We start from the raw sequence: 23136 nt of genomic DNA, 5'->3' as shown, positions 1-23136 counted from the left end.
ATGGAGAGGTTATGTGGAGCAGAGGGGACCTGAGACTACATGGAGAAAGAGGCCCAGCCTTTCCAATGCCCTACTTGAGTCTTCACATGACTGCCATCTGACTACAGCCTCATGAGAGACCCCAAGTGAGACCAGCAGAACTGCCCAGCTGAGCCCAGTCAATTTGCAGAACTGTGAGAGATAATGATTGTTTTAAGCCACTAAATTTTGGGGTGTTCGTTATGCTGCAATAAGTAACTAAAACACCACTCTGTATTTTAATTGCCTACTGACTTTGTTTGCACTCCTAGGCTATTTTCTGTGAGGGCAGGGACCACATTCAATTTTTTGTTTTTGTTTTTTCCCTCAAGACAGAGGCTTGTTCTGTCACCCAGGCTGGAGTGCAATGGCGCGATCTTGGCTCACTGCAACCTCCGCCTCCTGGGTTCAAGTGATTCTCCTGCCTCAGCCTCCCAAGTAGCTGGGATTACAGATGCGTGCCACCACACTGGCTAATTTTTTGTACTTTTTTTAGTAGAGATGGGGTTTCACCATGTTGGCCAGGCTGGTCTTGAACTCCTGGCCTTGTGAACCACCCACCTCAGCCTCCCAAAGTGCTGGGATTACAGGTGTGAGGCACTGCGCCTAGCCCACATCCATGTTTTAAAATGGTTACATACTTAGCATATCCTTTAGCACTAAATAAGCTATCATATATTTGATTAATGCAAATTAAGAATGCCTACAAAAATGAAGACAGCAAGTATCTAGAATACTTACTGTAGTGACAGTACACAAAGTACACAATGGCATGTGTAGTAATCATGAAAGGTAATTAACTGGACAGCAGGCAATAGGTTCCCAATGTCAGACAGTCCTATGGGCTGTACTGAACAGGTGGTCTGCTGTGGGCTCCAGCCACCCTCGCCATCTACCCTCACTCAAGTGGTCTGCTGATGTTCCCGTTTACGGGGACAAGAGATGCCATAATGCCATTCTATACATGGGGACAGATGTCCTAGTCTCTCCTTCAAAACTTTTCTACTAGCTTCAAACAGGGAGGGCCCTCAACTAATGTTTTTATGTGCAATGAATACATTTCTACTTGTATCAGTAAATCCCCTGGCTGGGGTCTGGTACCCTTGGCTGTAATAATCATTAGTACAAGGTGTTCTGTCAACAGGCATTGTTTGGACATATTCTTTGGGCTGACAATTTACATCAAGCCCTATGTGGGACACGGAAGAGGAAAATGCCATTCCTGCCCTGAGAGAATTGGGAAGGCTAGAGTTACACAAATGAGATAATACCAAGACAGCATATAATTATTTCTAAACTATGTAGTAAGAAATTAAGTGCTGGCCGGGCGCGGTGGCTCAAGCCTGTAATCCCAGCACTTTGGGAGGCCGAGACGGGTGGATCACGAGGTCAGGAGATCGAGACCATCCTGGCTAACACGATGAAACCCCGTCTCTACTAAAAAAAATACAAAAAACTAGCCGGGCGATGTGGCGGACGCCTGTAGTCCCAGCTACTCGGGAGGCTGAGGCGGGAGAATGGCGCGAACCCGGGAGGCGGAGCTTGCAGTGAGCTGAGATCCGGCCACTGCACTCCAGCCTGGGCGACAGAGCGAGACTCCGTCTCAAAAAAAAAATAAATAAAATAAAAAAATAAAAAATAAATTAAAAAAAATAAAGAAATTAAGTGCTATTTAGGAAATGCGAAAAGTAGGGAGCAGGGAGGGCTCAAACAGTTGAGGAGTCTACACTGAAGAGCTGGGATTGGGCTGAGCCTTGAGAAATGACACAAACTATGCATAGTCTGAAAGGAAGAAGGGTACAAAAGACTCAGAAGGAAGAACACAGCTGAACCAGCATACTTGTTACTTTATTTTGAAGACAGTAACACAAGGAATGTGAAAGGTAGCCGTTCCAAATCCTGAAGCAAGGCTATTTCTGAATAGTCGCCCAACATTCAAACTTCTGGGCCTTTATTGTTTCCTCTGCTTGCAATGCCTTTCTTCCTTCTCCACCTGGCAAGCTCTTATCAATATTTAAAGGCCCCGCTCAAATGTAACTACTTTTCTGAAGCCTTCCAAGGGATCCCACAACCCACTGCTTATGCTTCTATGGGAACATAATCTATCATACTTGTCTATTACCTCCCCTACTACTATAATTAATAGCAACTTACACTTACTGGGCTTTTACTGTATGCCAGGAACTATGCTAAACATTTTTGTTTATTTTTTATTTTTTGAAGGGTATTCCTGAAACATCAAGCTAAACATTTTTTAACGTATTATTTTATTTATACCTCACAACAATTGCATGAGGTATTATTTTCCCTATTTTATGGATGAAGCTCTTGAGACTTAGTGTGGTTAAGGAACATGCATAAGATAACATAGCTATGAAGTAAGCAAGTTGTGATTCCAACCTAGATTTGTGGGACTCCAAAGCCCACTACTAATCCACTGGACCGAGTTCCTGGAGGCCACAAATGCTCTTTCCTCATCTGTCTTCTCACATCCTAGGACGGGCTGATACATGGTTCAAAAGTTGTTTAACGGCCAGGCGCGGTGGCTCAAGCCTGTAATCCAAGCACTTTGGGAGGTCGAGGCGGAAGGATCACCTGAGGTCCAGGAGTTTAAGACCAGCCTGGCCAACATGGTGAAACCCTGTCTCTGTTAAAAATACAACAACTAGCAGGATGTGGTAGCGGGCGCCTGTAATCTCAGCTACTTGGGAGGCTGAGGCAAGGGAATCGCTTGAACCTGGGAGGCGGAGGTTGCAGTGAGCCGAGATCACACCATTGCACTCCAGCCTGGGCGACAGAGAATCCGTCTCAAAAGAAAAAAAAAAGTTGTTTAACAAATTAACACAACTTTCAAGCCACATGCCTGGGTCTAAAAGTAGGTGCCCCCAGTACACTTTTATCCCAGGTAGAGACTTCCACCCACCTTAAAGTCACATACCTGGAGAAAGGGGATAGGGAGAAAATCTAAACATGTTACACTTGAATGTGAGCTCCGTTATTTCACGAATTCAAGTGTGGCGAAAGGAACTATTTTTTTTTTTTTTTCCTCCCCGAGATGGAGTCTCAATCTCACCCAGGTGTGATCTCAGCTCACTGCAACCTCCGCCTCCCGGGTTCAAGCAATTCTCCTGCCTCAGCCTCCGGAGCAGCTGGGATTACAGGCGCCCACCATCACGCGCAGCTAATTTTTGTATTTTTAGTAGAGACGGGGTTTCACCATATTGGCCAGGCTGGTCTCGAACTCCTGACCTCAGGTGATCCGCCCGCTTCGGCCTCCCAAAGTGCTGGGATTACAGGCCTGGGCCACCGCGCCTGGCCGGAATTATTCTTTTCCACAAAAGAACAAACACATACATAACTTTTGCCACGTCTGAAGACGAGGGTTCTAATAGGGCGCGGGTGGTGTGTCAGGTATTTTTAAAGGAGCTACCCAAGAATCTCAGCCTGTCAGGCCAGTTATTCCATTTGACCCTATCTGGCGCGGATTGGGGCCCTGACAAGGTAAGGGGCTGACATGAAGCTGCACAGTGAGACAAAGCTGGGCCCGAGCTAGAAGCCAGAATCAAAGTCTTGCTCCGTGCGGTTTCTCGTCGCAGTCGGGCCCTGGCCTAGCATCTCCAGGCAGGTGGCCTTGGACGGAAACTCGGCCTATTGGCTTCACTTGTGGGACCCTGGGGGTCCTCTCCTCCGCCCACGGAGCCTGGTTACTCCCACTTCCTCAAGCCTAGGGCCTGGGGAATCCTTTCCTCGTTCGCGGCCTCACGGTCTGCAAGGTCCTCTTGCTCCCCCGAAGTCGCTCTAGCACCGCTTCTCAAGGTTCCTGCTTCCGAGCGGCTCGCTTCGCCACCTGCAGTCCCCAGCCTCTGCTTGGGTACGCCAAGGACAACCCCCACGGAAGCCTGGGCTCACATCCCCATGCCCTTGCGGCACGTCACCTCCCCGCTGGCCCAGAATACGCCTCCGCCCTGCACTTCCTCCCTGTAGCGCCGTCTTTCCGGTCGGGCTCCCTTCTAATTGGCCGGCTCAAAGCTTCCTCGGGGACTCGGCTGCTCGGGGCACTGCAGCGGCGTCTGTAGCCGCTGTCCCGAGGTTTGGCCTCGCCCTTTCGGCTGCGAGCTCTCTATGGTGCCGGCAGCGACATGTGGCGCCTCCCGGGACTCCTGGGCCGAGGTAAGGGACGTCCCAGCGGCCAGCATCACTCTAGGCCGCAAAGATCGAACTGGAGTGGGGGCGGGCCCGAGGAAACAGCCGAAGCGATTGCGGGCGGGGTTAGAACTAAGGAAGGTGGGGCCTGAAAGAGGGCGGGGAAGTCAGGGGTTGTTGGAATTTGAGATGTGGGTGGGCCTAGCGAGAAGAGGGTGGAGTCCAAGGAGATGGTGGGACTGTTGGGAGGGGGTGGAGTCCAATGGCAGGAGATGGTGGACTGAATGAATGAAAGACGATTAGGGGCCAATGGAGTAGGCATAGCCAGTGAAGAGAGGAGGGGTTTAGAGACAAAGAGACGCAAACATTAGTGAGAGTATGTGTATGAACGGTTGGTTATCTTAGAAAAGTGGTTGGCATCTGTAGGAGAGCAGCAGAATCACATGGGTGTTTTAAAAAAATGTGGATGCTCCACCCTGAGAAATCTTAGTTTGTTGGTTCTGGGGTACTACCCTAGAATCTGTAGTAGATAAAAGATTCCCATGTGTATCCATGTTTAAGAACCTCTGCTGAGGCAGATGACAGTGATTCCTGGGTTCTTGTTGAGGTGCCTGAGTTTTGGTTCTCTTCAGCTCTTCCCCGTACGCTGGGACCTAGCCTCTGGAGGGTGACTCCTAAGTCCACCAGCCCAGATGGGCCTCAGACTACCTCCTCCACTTTGCTGGTTCCTGTGCCTAACCTTGACAGGTAAGATACCGCCATTTTGCCACTCATTTCCTCCCCTGGTCTCCCCTTTTTTTTTTTTTTTTGAGACAGAGTCACATTCTGTCACCAAGGCTGGAGTGCAGTGGCGCAATCTCGGCTCACTGCAGTCTCCGCCTCCCGGATTCAAGCAATTTGCTGCCTCAGCCTCCCGAGTAGCTGGGATTACAGGCACCAGTCCCCACGCCCTACTAATTTTTATTTTATTTTATTTTATTTTTTTGAGACGGAGTCTTGCTCTGTCGCCCAGGCTGGAGTGCAGTGGCGCTATCTCGGCGCACTGCAAACTCCGCCTCCTGGGTTCAAGCGATTCTCCCAAGTAGCTGGGATTTCAGGCGTGTACCATCACGCCCGGCTAATTTTTTTTTGTATTTTTAATAGACATGGGGTTTCACCATGTTAGCAAGGATGGTATTGATCTCCTGATCTTGTGATCCGCCTGCCTCAGCCTCCCATAGTGCTGGGATTACAGGTGTGAGCCACTGCGCCCAGCCAATTTTTATATTTTTAGTAGAGACGGGGTTTCACCATCTTGACCAGGCTGGTCTTGAACTCCTGACCTCGTGATCCACACACCTCAGCCTCCCAAATTGCTGGGATTACAGGCTTGAGCCACCGCGCCCAGTCCCTGGTCTCCCTTTGCCCCTACTTGACAGCCTCTTATTTCATCATCTAGGTCGGGTCCACATGGCCCAGGCACGAGTGGGGGTCCAAGGTCCCATGGATGGAAGGATGCCTTCCAATGGATGTCTGCCCGTGTCTCCCCGAACACCCTGTGGGATGCCATATCTTGGGTAAGGCTTCCCCAGCCTTGTCCTTGACCTTCAGTGTAGATGAGAATGATCCTGCATGGATATACAGCCTACCCTGGAAACAAGGGCTAGGGAACCACTGTGTCCATTTAACAAGTAACCCATGGTATTGGAGCATATTCAAGTGGATATTGCCACTTTCCCCACCCCTGCCATGTATGTTTTCCTCATTTCATTCAGTAAACGTTTATTTAACACCTTCTCTGGGCCAGGCATTTTTGCTAGGCACTACAGACATAGCAGAGAACAAGATAGATACATTCTTGCCTTCATGGATCTTACAATAAATAATAATACATTGCATCATTTTTAAAATTATTTATTTTTTAATTAGTTTTATTTTTTTTTTCTGAGACAGAGTCTTGCTCTGTCACCCAGGCTGAAGTGCAGTGGCATGATCTCGGCTCACTGCAACCTCTGTCTCCCTGGTTCAAGCAATTCTCCTGCCTCAGCCTCCCAAGTAGCTGGGATTACAGGCACGTGCTACCACGCCTGGCTAATTTTTGTGTTGTTAGTAGAGATGGGGTTTCACCATTTTGGCCAGGCTGGTCTCGAATTCCTGACCTAGTGATTCACCCACCCCGACCTCCCAAAGTGCTGGGATTATAGGCGTGAGCCACTGCGCCCTCATAGCATTATTTATTAATGTAAAGTATTATACATGCATTATCTTGTGTGATCATTACAAAATTTTTACAAGGGAAATATCACCTTTGTTTTACAGATGAGGAATCTCAGGCTCTGCAATATTAGGTAACATGCATAGGGTCTCATACCTGTTAAGTGGAGGAGCCAGATTTAACTCTGGAGTTCATGTTCTACTGCTTGGTTGCTGTATTAGAGCCTAGCCCATAATAGTTACTCAATAGATATTTGTTGAAACTGATCTATAAGGTCAGATTCTTAGTAGTGAATACTAGGTCTCATAGGGCAGAGTCTTTGCTTTTCAGGCAACGCTCCAGGTAAAAGTTCTGCTTATGAGGTCTTCTGAATGAAGTTGACACACACATCACTCTTATGTTTGTCACAGCTCATCCCTGCTGCTTTCATGCTGTGTACTTTGGACAAATGACTTGACCTCTGTGACCCCTGGCTTTCTCAATCTGCAAATTGGTGACATCAGCAGAGCTGAGCCTGGGATGTCTCCATGACAGGGTTACCTCTCTCTGAGGAGCTGTGTACTAAGGCCATATCACACCCTGAAGAGAGGAGCATTTTCCCATGTTGCCAGAGAAGATCTGAGCCCTAGGGCTGTCCCATAGTGAGAAGTAGGAAGTGGGCCTGGATTCCAGAAGTCCCAATGCCATCCCTGTGCTCTGTCACTACTGCTCATATGAAAGGGTCTGCAAGCTGTCCTCAGTACCATAGATACTTGTCTCTGTTCTTCACAATGCTGGTGCCTTTTCTTCTGGCCTTATCTCACATGTCACCCCCACAGAGAAGCTTTCCCTGACTCCTTGTCTTGTCAGGACCCCTCTTATGCTCTGTGTAGCTCCCTGATTGGTTTCCTTCTTGGCATTTAGCATCATTAGTAGTTATTGTATTCATTTCTCTCTGTACTTGTGTGTTGTCTTTTTAAATACAAGGTATAAACTTCATGAGGGTAGAAACTATGTTTGTCTTACTTGCTATTGTATGCAGTGCCTGTAGCGACAAGTAAGTATCTGGATCAACCTCAGTGTTTTTTTAGTCTGGACTGCAGTGGTGCGATCCTGGCTTACTGCAACCCCTGCTTCCCAGGTTCAAGCAATTTTCATGCCTCAGCCTCCTGAGTGGCTGGGATTACAGGTGTGTGCCACCACACCCAGCTAATTCTTGTATTTTTTAGTAGAATGGAGTTTCTCCATGTTGGCCAGTCTTGAATTCCTGGCCTTAAGTGATCCGCCTGCATCAGCTTCCCAAGTGTTGGGATTACTGGCATGAGCCACTGCGCCCGACCCTGAGGCAACCTTCTTAAGCATAACACAAGGAGACCGGAGACAGGGAAAACCAAGCAGTCTCTGGGATAAGAGCTAGCTCAGGTCTTCTGCAGACCTGTCAGAGAAGAAACACCTTTACAAAGCTTACACCTGGAGATGTGTGTGTGCTGGGATGACTTGATTAGGGGAATGGGAGTTGGTGGAGGGAGGGGTTGTACAAGACTGGAAAGAGAACCTAATGAGGAACTCTGACCTGTTGCTATATTTGCAACTGGGTGCCAACCTACCCCGTTATCTTTTTGCCTGCCTAGTCTTTGCTTATTTAGTCACTTGATCAAGCATTTATTCAGTTTGTACTTATTAGATCCCTACTATATTTTAGCACTGTGCTATACTTTTGCACCAGAGATACATTGGTGAGTGAAACATACATGGTCCCTGCCCATGTTGTGCTTATAGACTAACAGGAGAGACAGACCTTAGATAAATAACTGTGGAGATGATTGTTTAAATGCCGGTGTGGTCAGGGCTCCAGAGAAGTTAGGGTGTTGGGAAAGTTTGTAGTCGGGGAGCTGTGCCACCTGGATTTCCTGAGGAAGTGATGTTTGTGTGTAAGGCCGGGTCTGATGGAGTTGACTGGTGAAGGACCGTGTCCTTAATGTGCTGTCTTTCCCAGGGCACTTTGGCCGTGCTGGCCCTGCAGCTGGCAAGGCAGATCCACTTCCGGGCATCCCTGCCAGCAGGACCTCCGCGGGTAGAACACTGCTCCTGGCACAGTCCCCTGGACCGTTTCCTCTCATCTCCCTTGTGGCACCCCTGCTCCTGTGAGTTCTCAGTCCTGGGGACAGGAGGGCTGGGCTGGGAGTTTCTCTGGGCCAGGAAGCGTCTCTGGACACACCTCAGGAAAAGAGCCATCAGCAGCTCCTTGCCTTTCCTATCTGAAGTCAGAGGAAGAGGAATGTGGGGAAGTTCTATCCACCCAGGGTGTGGGCCACACCTACCCCTCAGTATCTTTCCATTTCCTCCCATCACCTCCAACCAAGGGAGCCCCGCAGGGTCCAGACTACTTTAGATTCTGGGTGTGGCTTCCTGGCCCACATTCAACCAGTTAAATTATTCTCTGGTCAGTCACTCAGTCATTCATCAATAAATGAATCTTTATTGAGCACCTATTATGTGCCATGGTGCAGAGGCAACATAGCCTAGTAGTTGAGGCTCTAGAGTCAGATTCTAGAAGTTCAAATCCCAAAACTGCTGCATACTAGTCTTATGTCCCTAAACAAGTCACTTTTAACTTCCTTCTGCCTCAGTTTCTTCATCTATAAATTGGGGTAATACTAAAACCCACCCCATAGGTTTCTTGGGAGGACTAAATGAGTTAATACATGTCAAGGACTTAGGGCAGTGCCTGGCACATAGTAAGTGTGTAGTAATTATTAGTTTAAGCATTAGTTCTTATCCTTATTATGATGATAATCATTGGCAATATTGATATCAAAGAAAGTGCTAGGTACTGGGGCTACAACAGTGAGTAAGGTAGGTGCCTCCCTGCCACTGAAGAATTTAGGCAGAGGATTGATTGATGCTTAGGGTGGGAGATCAGCACAAATACAGGCCCCTCTAGACTCCTCTGGAGGGGAAGCCAAGGAAACAGAGGAGGAGGAATGTGAAGGAAGTATCACAGGAGTTTCAAAATTTTTCCTATGGCCTCTAAAACCTCAGGGAGGACTTAGTCAAGCCCGAGCAGCCTGCACTGATCCTCTTCTGACCTGATCACTCTTTTTTTTTCTTTTGAGACAGAGTTTTGCTCTCACTCAGGCTGGAGTAGTGGCGTGATCTTGGCTCACTGCACCCTCCGCCTCCTGAGTTCAAGCAATTTTCCTGCCTCAGCCTCCCGAGTAGCTGGGATTACAGGTGTGTGCTACTGCAACCCGCTAATTTTTGTATTTTTAGTACAGATGGGGTTTCACCATGTTGACTAGGCTGGTCTTGAGCTGCTGACCTCAGGTGATCCACCCGCCTAGGCCTCCCAAGGTGCTGGGATTATAGGTGTGAGCCACTGTGCCTGGCCCAGACCTGACTACTCTTGCTGTCTCTTTCCAGCACTGCGACAACACGTCCTCCCCAGCCCTGATTGCCCAGCTCCCAGGCACACTGGCCTCAGGGAGCCCAGGCTTGGCCAGGAAGAAGCCTCAGCTCAGCCCCAGAACTTCTCACATAACTCCTTGAGAGCAGCTCGTCCTCAGGACCCCTCTGAGGAAGGTATGTCCCTGCCTCATGGAATCAGCAGAAGGCAGGGGGTGGTGGTGGCAAACTGGGCAGAGGGATGTTGGTTGCTGTGAAGGGAATTGGCATTCCTGTGAGGTCCCATGCCTTGTGAGGTGATTCAGGGTTATTTCGGTTCCTGGTGAGGGTGCTGGATGGAAAGCCTGTGTAGATTGGAAGAGTCGGAGAAAAGAAGTACAACTTTCTCCTTTGCCCTGGCCAGGTGTCGGCCTTTCCCTTGCAGGTCCCATTGATTTTGGCTTCCTGCATGCCAGTGGCAGCATCGAGTCCAAGGCAAAACCAGCCCAGCCTCAGCCCACTGGTGAAAAGGTATTATCCAGATTTGGCCACCTGGCTCCTCATAACATTCTCTTGGGCAGGTGGCAATCCCAGTAAACCATCCCTTGGTAAGTCTTTATATTTCTTTTCCAGGAACAAGATAAATCAAAAACTCTTTCCCTTGAGGAGGCTGTGACTTCCATTCAGCAGATCTTCCAGCTCAGTGTTTCTATCGCTTTCAACTTCCTGGGTAACCAAATGGACCCTGCCTCAAGGCAGGAGGGTGGGAAAATGGAAAGGGTATGGGGTAGGTCAGATATAGTCAGGATAGGGAGTGGCTTAAACGAGAGATTTTATTTTCTCCCAGGTAGGGAGATTTTATTTGGTCCCAGGTAGGTAGACCAAATCTGGCGTGGCAGGGACCCATTCTTACGCAAATGTGTCCTGCCATTTTAAAACTGGCTCCCAACTTGAGGCACAGTTTGGCAGTTCCAGCTCCTGTCCTCCTGTCCATATTCTAGCCAGCTGGAAGGGGCAAGGTAGGGACGCTAAAGGATCACTCCTTCCCTTTAATCTAGACGTTGCACAAATCCTTATCCAGAATGTAGGCACGTGGCCACACCTCGCCACCGAGGAGACTAGTTACTGTGTATGAAGGAGAAAATACGTCTTGGAGGGCACACAGCATTCTCTGCCACACTTAGGAAAGAACAGGCTCCTGGGGTTTGGAGCAGACCCTCAATATGTGAACAGGAACCTCTTACCCTCATGTGGGGACTCCAAACACCCTTCCACCGTTTGTCCTGGTCTCTGCAATAGCTAGGCTCCTTTTAGGCCTTCTAATGTGGAGACTCAGACTCCCCACAGCATCTGCTGGGGTCTAGTGGGCAGATAGGCAAGAGGCTGCGATTCACTCACAACAAATTTATTGAGTATTTACCCTTTGCCAGTTCCTATTTTAGGTAGTGGGGATACAGTGATTTACAAGACAAAGTCCTTATTCTCAGGGAGCAGAAAAACAATAATTGAAAAACAAATAAAAAGAGAATTTCAGATATTGATAGATGTTATGAAGAAAATAAAACAAAGGAATGTGTTAGTGACTTGAACAAGGAGCAGTTTTGATTTAGAAGTCCTCACTGAGCAGAAGACCTTTGATCTAAGACCTGTCACAAGAATAGCCACTTTTGTTTCAATCTAGAGAAAGCTTTCCAAGTGATGGGAAAAGTAAGCGCAAAAATCCTGAGGCAGGATTGGATTTTGATTGCTAAGGGAACAAAAGAAAGGTGAGTGTGGCTGGAGCTTAGAGATCTTGAGAAGGGCTGAAGGAGATAACGCCAGAAAAGCAGGCAGGGGTCAGATCAGGTGAGGTCTTCTGAGCTACAGTAAAGAGTGTGGATTTTCTAAGTGAGACAGGAAGTCTTTGGAGGGCTTTGAGCTGGAAAGGGGGCAGTCACATGATCTGATGTACTTTTCCAAAGATCTCTCTGGCTGCCATGTAGACAGACATGGATTGTAGGATTGCCAGAGGGAAAAAAGGAGACCAGGTAGGCGCTGTTGGTGACAGCTAAACAAAACCTGTCGATGGCATGGTCTAGAAGAGAGAAAGGAGAGAGCAAGAAGAGTAGATGGATCTGGGTATATTAATGAGCCAGGTGGGAAACAGGAGGATGGTGGGATCCTTTGCGCTCTTGAGTCTTTTCCCCAGTGGCAGATGGCTCTGTGAACCCTGGACAGTGAGTTTGCAGGCAGCAGGGAGGCAACTTTATTTAATTCACTGCTGGCTGAATGGAACCTGGTTTCTCCCTCATTAGCTTTATGTGATTTTGATGGGCAAAGAGTCTCTTCTCAGAATTTTCTTGCCCATCCCTTCATTCATATATTCATGTATTCAGCAAGCACTTGGAACGGTGGCAGAACACAAAAGGAGCATAAGCCATAATCATGTTTTGCATTTGTATGGTGCCTTCACTCTCGGCGAAGTTATTTCTTCTACATTCTTTTTCTGCTTCTGCCTCCAGGATTTTACAGTCTAATTGAGGAGACAGGACTTGTTCTTTTGAAACAGTTTAGTTTGTAGAAAAGGCTTGGTATATTAAGTAAGTGCCAAAAAAGTGTTTAAAGCCTGAGTGTGGTCTGAAGATTCTAGAGCAGACACAGGATGGGAGCTTTGATGGTGGAGGTGGAAAGAAAGATCCCAGGCAGGAGAGACAGTTGGAGCCAAGGCTTTGAGTTGAGAATTGGCCGTGCCCTGATCCTTTCCTGTTTCCTCTTTGTTTGGGCAATGAAAAGAGCATGGGCTTTAGAGTTGGACGTGCCTGCATTCAGGTCTTGACACTGCTGTATTACCGCTCCCAATTTCTTCATAAAACAAGATTAACGGTATCACTTGTATCAGTTAGGGTTTGTTGGTTATGAGCAACCTAAACCCACGCTGGCTAACTTAAGCACAAAAGGAATCTTTTGGGATCTATTGACCTGCCAAGCCTCAGAAAGGACAGGAATCAGGGAAGCTCCAGAGACCCAAGAGGCAGCAGCTGATAGACAGTATCTTCAGAGTGCTGCTGTCAGAATAAACCTACAAGGGCTGTTTTCTCTCCTTGTCCCAACCAGATCAAGGTTCAGATGCCTGAGAAAGAACCTCCGTGGTTAGGAAGAACACAAGCACATTGATTGACTGCACTAGGGGACAGGTTGTTCGGGAAATCTAAATGCTATTACCAAGAGAAGGAGGAGTGGTTTATAGCAGGGCAGAACCCACTGCTGTCTATGGCAAACCAGTGAAATATTCAGAGGATAGAAATATATGCAAAGAGCTGGACACAGTGGCTCACGCCTGTAATCCCAATGCTTTGGGAAGCCAAGGCAGGTGGATCGCCTGAGGTCAAGAGTTTGAGACGAGCCTTGCCAACATGGTGAAATCCAATCTCTACTAGAAATACAAAAGTTAGCCAGGCATGGGGGCAGGCATCTGTAATTCCAGCTACTTGGGAGGCTGAGGCAGGAGAATCGTTTGAACCTAGAAGGTGGAGGTTGTAGTGAGTCGAGATTGTGTCACTGCATTCCAGCCTGGGCAACAGAGCAAGACTCCATCTCAAAAAAAAAAACAAAAACATATATATATATATGTAAAGTGTCTGGCACAAAAAAAGAAAGGGAGGAGAATCAGATGTGGAGTCTGTAGGTACCTGGCTGAGGGTGTGGGGAGGTTCACTGAGGAAGCTGTGAGTGTTTGTGCCCTGTGCCTTCTTACAGGGACGGAGAACATGAAGAGTGGCGACTACATGGCAGCCTTTTCTTACTTCCAGAAAGCTGCAGCCCGCGGCTACAGCAAAGCGCAGTACAATGCGGGCTTGTGTCATGAGCATGGCAGAGGCACCCCCAGAGACATTAGCAAGGTATTCCCCTTCCCCCAAGCCCCCCCCCGTGCTGGGCTGCTGAGATTGATGTCTAGAAATGAGCAGTGGGCAGGGATGGGGGAAAGTTTGGCTTCTTTTCTCCACTTGGTTCTAGCCAAGCTGCGAAGGAAAAATAAGAAAGAAGCTCCTAACTTCCAGAAATTTAGACTCAAAATTCACGGAGGGCGGGGATTTTGCCTTTTTTCTTTGCAACTATATCCTCAGCCTAGAATAGCATCTTGATGAATGGATTAATGAATTTTTAAAAAGTGGGATAAGAGCACAAAGAGGTTATATATAAGAATGTATTTCTTAGAGTTGTATGTGAAGGCAGAAAAACCCAAAAAACCCTGAAAGTTTCTTCAATAGAAAACTGGTTAATTACATCTATTTGGGCCTCAAAATGATGTGCTAGATATGTATGTCAGGGAAAGACATTCATGGTGTACCATTAAAGTTAAAAAAAATAGGTTATAAAGTAGTATAGTATGTATAGTATGATCTAAGTCTCTCTCTCTTTGCCCCCCCGCACACACACATATGTGCGTGCAAATGCATAGATGTCTAAAATGTATGTGTGTATGTCTAACACATACATGTGAGAAGATATTTACAAGGCTGTACACTAAAATTTTAAGCAAGAATGATCTTTAGGAGGCTGAATTTCTTGGGATTTTATGTTTCTATTTTTGGTTTATATTTTAAAATTTTGGCTTATCTGAATTTTCTGACTAGTCTATAATTATTATGTATTATTTAATTAAAATAATTTTTTAAAATTTCACTGAAAGAAAAAGATGTACAGAGTTACCAGCTGACTGGGTGTTTCTCCCTTTGCCCCAGGCAGTCCTTTATTATCAATTGGCTGCCAGCCAGGGCCACAGCCTGGCTCAGTACCGCTATGCCAGGTGCCTACTACGAGACCCAGCCTCTTTGTGGAACCCTGAGCAGCAGAGGGCAGTGTCCATGGTGAAGCAGGCTGCAGACTCAGGCTTGAGAGAGGTGAGTGCCATTGGCAGGGTCTGTCCAAGGTCTCTGGGGCTTGTGGAGCCCGAAAGTGACCAAGGTGCCTTTTTTTCCTTCCTCCTTGACCACAGGCCCAAGCTTTCCTCGGGGTGCTTTTCACCAAGGAGCCCTACCTGGATGAGAAAAGAGCTGTGAAATATCTTTGGCTTGCAGCCAACAATGGGGTATGAGCTCTCTAGTGGGCAAGCATGTTGGGGATGAAGCCTGATGAGAGAAGGGATTTTGGAACTGGTACTGAGTTCTTCTGTGCTGAGGAGATTGTTTGATAGGAGCCTTGGCCTGGCTTCAAGCCTTAGCTGTCACTGACTTACTGTGTGACCCTTGGGCAGTTGCAGTAGAACGCCGAAGCTGGCTTGCACCAGGCTGTGAGAGCTGTTGGCGGCTTAAAATCTGCTATGGGGCCGGGCGCGGTGGCTCAAGCCTGTAATCCCAGCACTTTGGGAGGCCGAGACGGGCGGATCATGAGGTCAGGAGATCGAGACCATCTTGGCTAACACGGTGAAACCCCGTCTCTACTAAAAAATACAAAAAACTAGCCGGGCGGCGTGGCGGCGCCTGGAGTCCCAGCTACTCGGGAGGCTGAGGCAGGAGAATGGCGTAAACCCGGGAGGCGGAGCTTGCAGTGAGCTGAGATCCGGCCACTGCACTCCAGCCTGGGCGACAGAGCGAGACTCCGTCTCAAAAAAAAAAAAAAAAAAAAAAAAAAAAAAAAAAAAATCTGCTATGGTGGGAATATTTTCACCACAGGAATTGCTAAACGCCACAAAGCAGAGCTTTTTCCCTCCCTGAGAGCCAGTTGTTCAACATTTACCAGCACACTACTGGGCCTGCTCACTTCTTGATTCAAACCTGTTTCCTCCTCTGTAAAATCAGCATAATAATGCTTGCCTTACGTGTCCACTACTTCACAGGGTGGTTGTGAGGATCAAAATCTAACCGAGATAACTAACAGGTGTGACAGTGCTGTGTGACCTGTACACATGAAAAACGCATCATTACAAGTGATGGTAACCCAGGGAAATCAGAAGACGCATCAGGTGGAGACAGTAAACAGGGAACACTGCTCAGTTTGGGGTGGGTGGGGATGTCTGGTTGTTTGCGAACTGGGGTTATTGGCATTCAGACAATTCAGATGTGTTCCATGAAGCCTTAGTTCTCTGGGATGTTTATAAGTCGTAAGAGGAAAAAAATGGTTAGATGGGTTTGGGAAGTACTGAGTTAAACAGTTCATGCAGGAAGTCTCAAAGCTTTATGTCACTGTAGATCACTGAAAAGGCCATCTGTAATTTGCTGTATTCCTCAAGTGTATTTGACCAGTGTATCTTTTGAGTTGCATCTTGAAGGACCAGGAGTCTTAGATTAAATCAAGCAATATATGTGTGAACTGTAATCTCCCTACATAGGGGACTGCTGCTTCCTTTGTTTTCTGGCCAACACACTGATAGCTTCATTGAACTCCTGGGCATCAGAATGCTTTTCCTTGTCTACTCTTAGTTGCCCAAAGTATCTGTAGTAGCTGTCCAAAGGGGACCAATGCCACCAAGTATCCACCAGATAATCAGACCAGCATGCTAGCAGGAGAAATGCACAAAAGGATGTCTGTCACCTGCTATGTGACACTGTATTGGGACTCAGATCTGACACTCTTCCACCCCACAGGGAATTGTGTCTTTCTGGGTTTGTACTGAGCAGCGATGCAGGGGTGGTGGTTTGGCCTCACGTGTGTCCACTGCTATGTTGTAACCTGGTCTGTAGGCATGAGTCTGCCGTGTGTTATAGAAGTAGGGGGAGAATGTGTAGACAACTCTTCCCAGAAATTTGACTGCGGAGGGTTGAAGAGAAATGGGACCATGGTTGGGAATCAATAATGTTTTGTTTTGTTTCGTTTTTTTTTCTTTTTTCTTTTTTTTTTTTTTTTTTTTTTTTTTTTTTTTGAGACAGAGTCTCGCTCTGTCGCCCAGGCTGGAGTGTAGTGGTGCGGGCTCGGCTCACTGCAAGCTCTGCCTCCTGGGTTCAGGCCATTCTCCTGTCTCAGCCTCCCAAGTAGCTGGGACTACAGGTGCCCGCCACCATGCCTGGCTAATTTTTTTGTATTTTTAGTAGAGACGAGGTTTCACCGTGTTAGCCAGGATGTTCTCGATCTCCTGACCTCGTGATCCGCCCTCCTTGGCCTCCCAAAGTGCTGGGATTACAGGCATGAGCCACCACACCTGGCCTGTTTTGTTTTTTTAATTGGGAGAGTGAATATGATTCGTATAGTGAATGTAAGCACTTTTCATATAGTGTATTTAATCCTTGCAACAACGTAATAAAGTAGGTGCTACTAGTATCCCACTTTATAGGTGAGGAAACTGAGGTACCATGAGTTAGAGTCACATGCCTGAGTTAACACAGCTGGTAAATGGTAGAGCCGTGATGGGAGCACAGTCTGGCTGTGCAGCTGGACACCCAGCCTCTACCTCTACCTACCTGAGCCTATTCCTACCAGGAGCATAGTTCTCAGTGAGAGGAGAGAATCAAGGATCCAGAGCTGGGGCAAAGAGCATAGCTTTTTTTTTTTTTTTTTTTTTTTTTTTTTTGACATGGAGTCTTGCACTGTTGCCCTGGCTGGAGTGCAGTGGCGTGATCTTGGCGCACTGCAACCTCCGCCTCCTGGGTTCACACGATTCTCCTGCCTCAGCCTCCTGAGTAGTTAGGATTACAGGTGCATACCACCACACCTGCCTAATTTTTTTTGTATTTTTAGTAGAGATGGGGTTTCACTATGTTGGGCAGCCTGGTCTCCAACTCCTGACCTTGTGATCTGACCACCTTGGCCTCCCAAAGTGCTGGGATTACAGGTGTGAGCCACTGCGCCCAGGCCGAGCATAGCTTTTTAGAGAAGAATTGCTTTTTCTGTCAGCCCTCCCAGGCAGAGATTCAGGAAGGCACAGGGCCTTTGGGAAGACAACCTTCCACCGTCGCCTCCTTGCTGTTTCAGGGCAACGTAGGAGCCCGACCCCCAGGTTTCCTGTAACTGGGCTGTTTCCTATGGTCTTCCTTGTGCATGCTTTCAGCCACCCTGTGCAAGAGAAGCCTCCACACTGCCCTGGCTGGAATCTCCCTGGGTGGAGGGATCCCCCTCTCCTTTGTGTTGGGTGAGCTCTGAGCCTCTGGCATTTCATAGTTGAGATCCCTTGTTATGGGACGGGCCAAGGCTGGGTCTTGTTCCTGCATGGATGAAGTCCCAGCATGCCTGACTTCACTTTCCTCCTGCCTTAGCGTTTCAGTTCCTCATTCTTGCGTGTGTGTATCTGTTTGTCCATTTTCTCCTTAGGACTCACAGAGCAGGTACCACCTTGGAATTTGCTATGAGAAAGGCCTTGGTGTGCAGAGGAATCTGGGAGAGGCCTTGAGATGTTACCGGCAGTCAGCAGCTCTGGGAAATGAGGCCGCCCAGGAGAGGCTGCAAGCCCTCTTTTCCATGGAGGCTGCAGGTACAGACCCAAGTCCAAGCCAACAGGTTCATTCCCTGAGCTCAGTACTCTGTGACAGAGTAGTAGGTAGCAGTAGTCTCTGGTCTCCTAATCATTTCCAACCCCAGTGGTGGCTAAGAACGCAGCTTTTGGGGACGGGCACGGTGGCTCACGCCTGTAATCCCAGCACTTTGCGAGGCCAAGACTGGCGGATCACGAGGTCAGGAGATCGAGACCCTCCTGGCTAACACAGTGAAACCCCGTCTCTATTAAAAATACAAAAAAAAATTAGGCGTGGTTAGCGGTGCCTGTGGTCCCGGCTACTCAGGAGGCTGAGGCAGGAGAATGGCGTGAACCCGGGAGGTGGACCTTGCAGTGAGCTGAGGTCGCGCCACTGCACTCCGGCCTGGGCAACAGAGTGAGACCCCGTCTCAAAAAAAAACAAACCAGGCCGGGCACGGTGGCTCAAGCCTGTAATCCCAGCACTCTGGGAGGCCGAGACGGGAGGATCACGAGGTCAAGAGATCGAGACCATCCTGGCTAACACGGTGAAACCCCGTCTCTACTAAAAAAATACAAAAAACTAGCCGGGCGAGGTGGTGGGCGCCTGTAGTCCCAGCTACTTAGGAGGCTGAGGCAGGAGAATGGCGTAAACCCGGGAGGCGGAGCTTGCAGTGAGCCGAGGTCGTGCCACTGCACTCCAGCCTGGGCGACAGAGTGAGACTCCATTTCAAAAAAAAAAAAAAAAAAAGAATGCGGCTTTTGGAGTCAGACAAACCTGAGTTGTTTGTTTTTTTTTTTTAATTTTTATTCGAGATGGTGTTTCACTCTTGTTGCCCAGGCTGGAGTGCAATGGCGCGATCTCAGCTCACTGCAACCTCTGCCTCCCAGGTTCAAGCGATTCTCCTGCCTCAGTGTCCCGAGTAGCTGGGATTACAGGCACCCACCACAATACCCAGCTAATTTTTTGTATTTTTAGTAGAGACGGGATTTCACCATGTTGGCCAGGCTGGTTTCAAACTCCTGACCTCAGGCGATCCACGCGTAAAGTGCTGGAATTACAGGTGTGAGCCACTGCGCCCAGTCAAACCTGAGTTTTAACCCCCACTGTCACTGAACGTGGACTCCATGGCTTTGTGCCTCAGTTTCTTCACCTCTAAAAATGAAGGTAATGGTAGCACCTAACTCATTAGATTGTCATAGGGTTAAATGAGATGACTCCAAGGGACTTAGCACAGCCTGACAGCACAGTAGGTATTGAACAAGTGGTAGCTGCTCTGATGATTTTGTAGGAGAGACAATATCCCAAGATTGCATGAATTACCCTTCTAGGGCTCTGAGAGCCCTGCTCACTCATGAGTCACTGGGGTTGGGAGTTAACAATGCCTGGGGAACCAAGTCCTTGAAGAAGTGCTGGCTCCAAAGTCGGAGTCCAAGAATGTACAGCATGAGTAAGAGTTGCTCTCACCTCTTCTTGTAGCCCCAGGGCCCAGCGACCTGACAGTTACAGGACTGAAGTCTTTCTCCAGCCCCTCCCTCTGCAGCTTGAACACCCTGCTAGCAGGAACCTCACGCCTACCACATGCCTCGAGCACAGGGAACCTTGGCCGCCTCTGCAGAAGTGGGCATCTTGGAGCCAGCCTGGAATCCTCCAGCAGGGCTATTCTCCCACCCCCCTACCCACTGGAAGGGAGTGTTGTAAGACTAGGTTTTGGCTAAGGTGAGATAAAACATAGTCCGTGGTGCCTCTTAGGGACCAGAGGGAGCAGGAGGTTGGATAACAAAAATAAAGCATCAGTAACCCTTTCCAGGTAGAAATTACAGCAGGAGTTTAGGTTCCCAAGCAATTTCACATACATGGCTAGTAAGTGACTGATCTTCCCCCGCACTTGGTAGCCTCACAGATGAGCCTTGGATGCATCCACAGTCATTTCTGGTCTGTGCACCAAAGGATGCATTCAGTGACCTATGAAAAGCCCTACTGAAGGGTCCAGAGACCCTTGTGCTCACCTTAGCCTTTGTCTTTGAGCAAATAACTTACCTTCTCCCTTCCTATGCCTTGGTTTTCTCACACTTAATCCTGTACTGCTGTTTGCCAATGTCTGATGTGTGTATCCCTGGTTCACAAGAAGATTTTAGGTGGTATTCAAATTAATATTTTCTATTTCAGTAATTACATATTTAATGTATAATATAAAAATATGACTAGCATATTGAGCTGTAGTTTGGCAGATGTTCTGTCTAGGATAAAGCTAACTGTAAAAAAGTGAATCAGTTTAAAGAAAAACAATGTAAAAGGGGGCACAGGTCCAGAGAGGGAGCAAAAATCATAGGGGCGGTTCCGTGAATGGCTGGCACTTAAAAATACTGAATTAGGCCATCCTCAAGACTAGCTCCACCATTCACCTCTATTCATCCCCCATGGGCTCATAATCATTTTCATTTCCCCTTTGATTTGGAAGGAAGACGTTTCTTGCCCAAATGCCTGGATGTGTCTGCTTGACTTTCAGAACTTCTCACTTCAGCCCTAAAGATGGAGCCTGTGGGTTCTCAGAGAGATATCACAACTTGAGTCCCGAAGAAGAGGCCGGTTCCCCACCCACCTTCCCCCAAACGCTAAGCACCTGTGCCAGTACAATCAAGAAGAGGAAAGTATGTGAAGACGCAGGTCTGGCTCTGCCACTTGCCTGGCCGTGTCACCTTGAAGCAGTGACCTGACTCTATATTGCTTCCTCAGTTGTATACCAAAGGCAATGGTGTCTGCCCTCCTACCTTACAAGACAAATGCAAGGGCATTTCACCACAGAGAGGACCTTTGTGCTCACTTTGGCCCGGGAGGCAGTGATGCTTATGGTTGCATGACTTTATGTGTCGCTGGGCCAGGATGAGGACCTGGGCCTCCTGACTCCTGGCCCAGGGTTCTTGTCCATCAGTTCAGACTGCAATTTTATGTGAAAGCATTATGACTGTCCTAGTCATGGGAGAGTAAATGTAGATTGAATGCTAGGAGTCCTAGAGCTGGAGAGTGTGATTTTGAGGTCCCCGTTTGGGAAACGTGTGCCAGAAATGTCTAGATGTTTAATAAAACAGATATTGGATTATATCATCACTCTTGCCCTTGAGTATGTTGGGAAGAGCCAGGGAGACGGGCAGGGGGAGCTGAAAGCTGAGGCTCCGTCCTCATCTCTAAACTCTCCATTAACCAATTTAAAGGATCTTAAAAGCTTCTCCAAGAGAGAGACTTAGGAAAAAAAAAGATTTCTGAGTCAACGCTAATGAGTCCAATTACTGAGTTTGTGAATAGCTATTCCCTGGCTTCTGGATGTTCACCCAAGTTGAATAGCATAGATGTGGTTGAGGCTGGGGGCTGGGAGGGATAGAGGGCCCACTCCTCACAATCCCGTGACTGAGTGGAGACCAACCAGCTTGGCCAATTCAAAGGCAAGAAGATTTGAGGGGGGAAAGTTGTTCACGTTTCCCTCTCTGCTTCCCGCCCCACCTCTCCCAACTTCTAAGTGGTCCTGCCACACTTTGCTAGCACCTCCCTTTCACCTGGGGAGCCCAAGTGTCCTCTAGCTCCAGCTCCTCACCTGCTCCCTGCCTCCTTTTCTGGGCTTCCCTGCACACTGGTTCACCGCTATTGGACCCTGCACATGGCCACTTTCCACAGATGGCACTCCTTGGGAGCAGGGATCTTATCTTTGTATTCCAGTGTCCCCAGCACTGAGCGCAAGGCCCCCCGTGCAGGGTAGGAAACCTGAGGTTTCAAACTCAGATTTTTAAGCTGTGCAGTGCACTAAGCTCTCTGCCAAAAAACAAATAAAAAAAGGTTTCTGTGGTTAAATAAGTTTGGGAAACGCTGCACCAGACGTCCCCTTTTTATAGATTCACAATATACATCAGCATATTTGAGGTTCCAAGAAGTCCTCCAGCAAAGAAGTTGGTTAACCCAATGTTTTCCCTCACTGAGTTGAGCCCAGAGCCTGTTTCCCTACAGATTGCTTTTGAGCCTTCCTGGGGCACCCTCTGCATGAAGTGTCACTGTGTGCCCTCCCTGTGGAGCCACTCCCCAGCCTCCTCCCCTCTGTGGTCATTTTGGATTTTCTGACTACTGCCTTGTAGCCATAGCTGGGGCCAAGGGCTGGTTCACAGTCTGGACACTCGGGGTCCTGTGGTGAAGGCCAGATGCAGCCCTCCCTGAATGGCTTTCCCTCCCACTCAGTCACTACTGAGCTAAATACTGATTCAATTTGGGGCACCAAAGGTTGGGGGTAGGATATTTTTAAGCTCTCCAATTTAAAAAGGAAGGGCCTCTCCTGTGGAAAGAGAAGGATGGCAAAGTTGTGAGAAAGGTGTTGTCAAGGGACCAAAAATCCTTGGCTGTTAGTCACTGCGGTCTTGATCCAGCACCAGGGGGATGGGCTTCATTGGCAGAGCTGGGGACTGCTGTGCTTTTGCCATTAAAATTCTGTTATTAATGACTCATCATCAGTGCCCCAGAGGAAGTGTGAGAGGACGAGAGGGAGGTGGCTCCCATCAGCAGGGCCAGCCTGGGTCAGGATGCTGGGTTAAAGCCTGGCACCCTCACCAATGAGACCTCTGTGGGAAGCTCTACTGCCTCAGTTTCCCTATCCGGAGATGCTGTTTGCAGGGAATCCTGACACTATGATGAGAACAAGGCTATTTGGTTCACTATATCTTTAGTGCTATTATAGTGTGGGACACTCAGATGTTCAGTAAATATACATTCAGCAACCCCCCACCCCACCCAGTGCCCAGCACCAAGCCTACCCAGCACATAGTAGGCACTTCAAGTAATTTGAATGAATAATTTTAAATAACTTGAATGAATAATTCTGTATTGCCCCCCACTTGCCACCTACACACACACACACACACACACACACACAAACACACACGGTTCCCTGTGCTACTTCTGGCACTTAGTAATTGTTCAATAAATACAAAATGTTTGTTGCATGAGTGTTTCTGATCATGTCCTACTACTTCTCCGCCATCGTACCCAAAATTTAGTAGGAACTAGAAAATGCTTATCTAT

At 48.0% G+C, this 23136-nt stretch overlaps 1 protein-coding gene across 2 annotated transcripts; it reads left to right on the top strand.

Annotated features, from left to right (window-relative positions):
• Positions 1–4024: 4024 nt before the first annotated feature.
• On the top strand, positions 4025–21180 carry DELE1 (DAP3 binding cell death enhancer 1). 2 transcript variants are annotated; one of them, XM_008014772.3, is made up of 13 exons: positions 4025–4188; positions 4794–4908; positions 5600–5717; positions 8331–8478; positions 9758–9916; positions 10164–10249; positions 10352–10448; positions 13454–13596; positions 14440–14598; positions 14694–14786; positions 17939–18098; positions 19558–19797; positions 20588–21180. In XM_008014772.3, the coding sequence occupies exons 1-12, from the start codon at positions 4158–4160 to the stop codon at positions 19794–19796; spliced, it is 1548 nt and encodes a 515-aa protein (XP_008012963.3). In that variant the 5' UTR covers positions 4025–4157; the 3' UTR covers position 19797; positions 20588–21180. The 2 variants fall into 2 exon arrangements, with proteins under 2 accessions (XP_008012963.3, XP_008012961.3); XM_008014770.3 differs by having other exon boundaries at positions 10143–10249.
• Positions 21181–23136: the final 1956 nt, after the last annotated feature.

Source organism: Chlorocebus sabaeus, chromosome 23 (assembly GCF_047675955.1).
Source record: "Chlorocebus sabaeus isolate Y175 chromosome 23, mChlSab1.0.hap1, whole genome shotgun sequence".
Lineage (NCBI taxonomy): Eukaryota > Metazoa > Chordata > Mammalia > Primates > Cercopithecidae > Chlorocebus > Chlorocebus sabaeus.
This window is presented reverse-complemented; position numbering and strand designations above follow the sequence as displayed.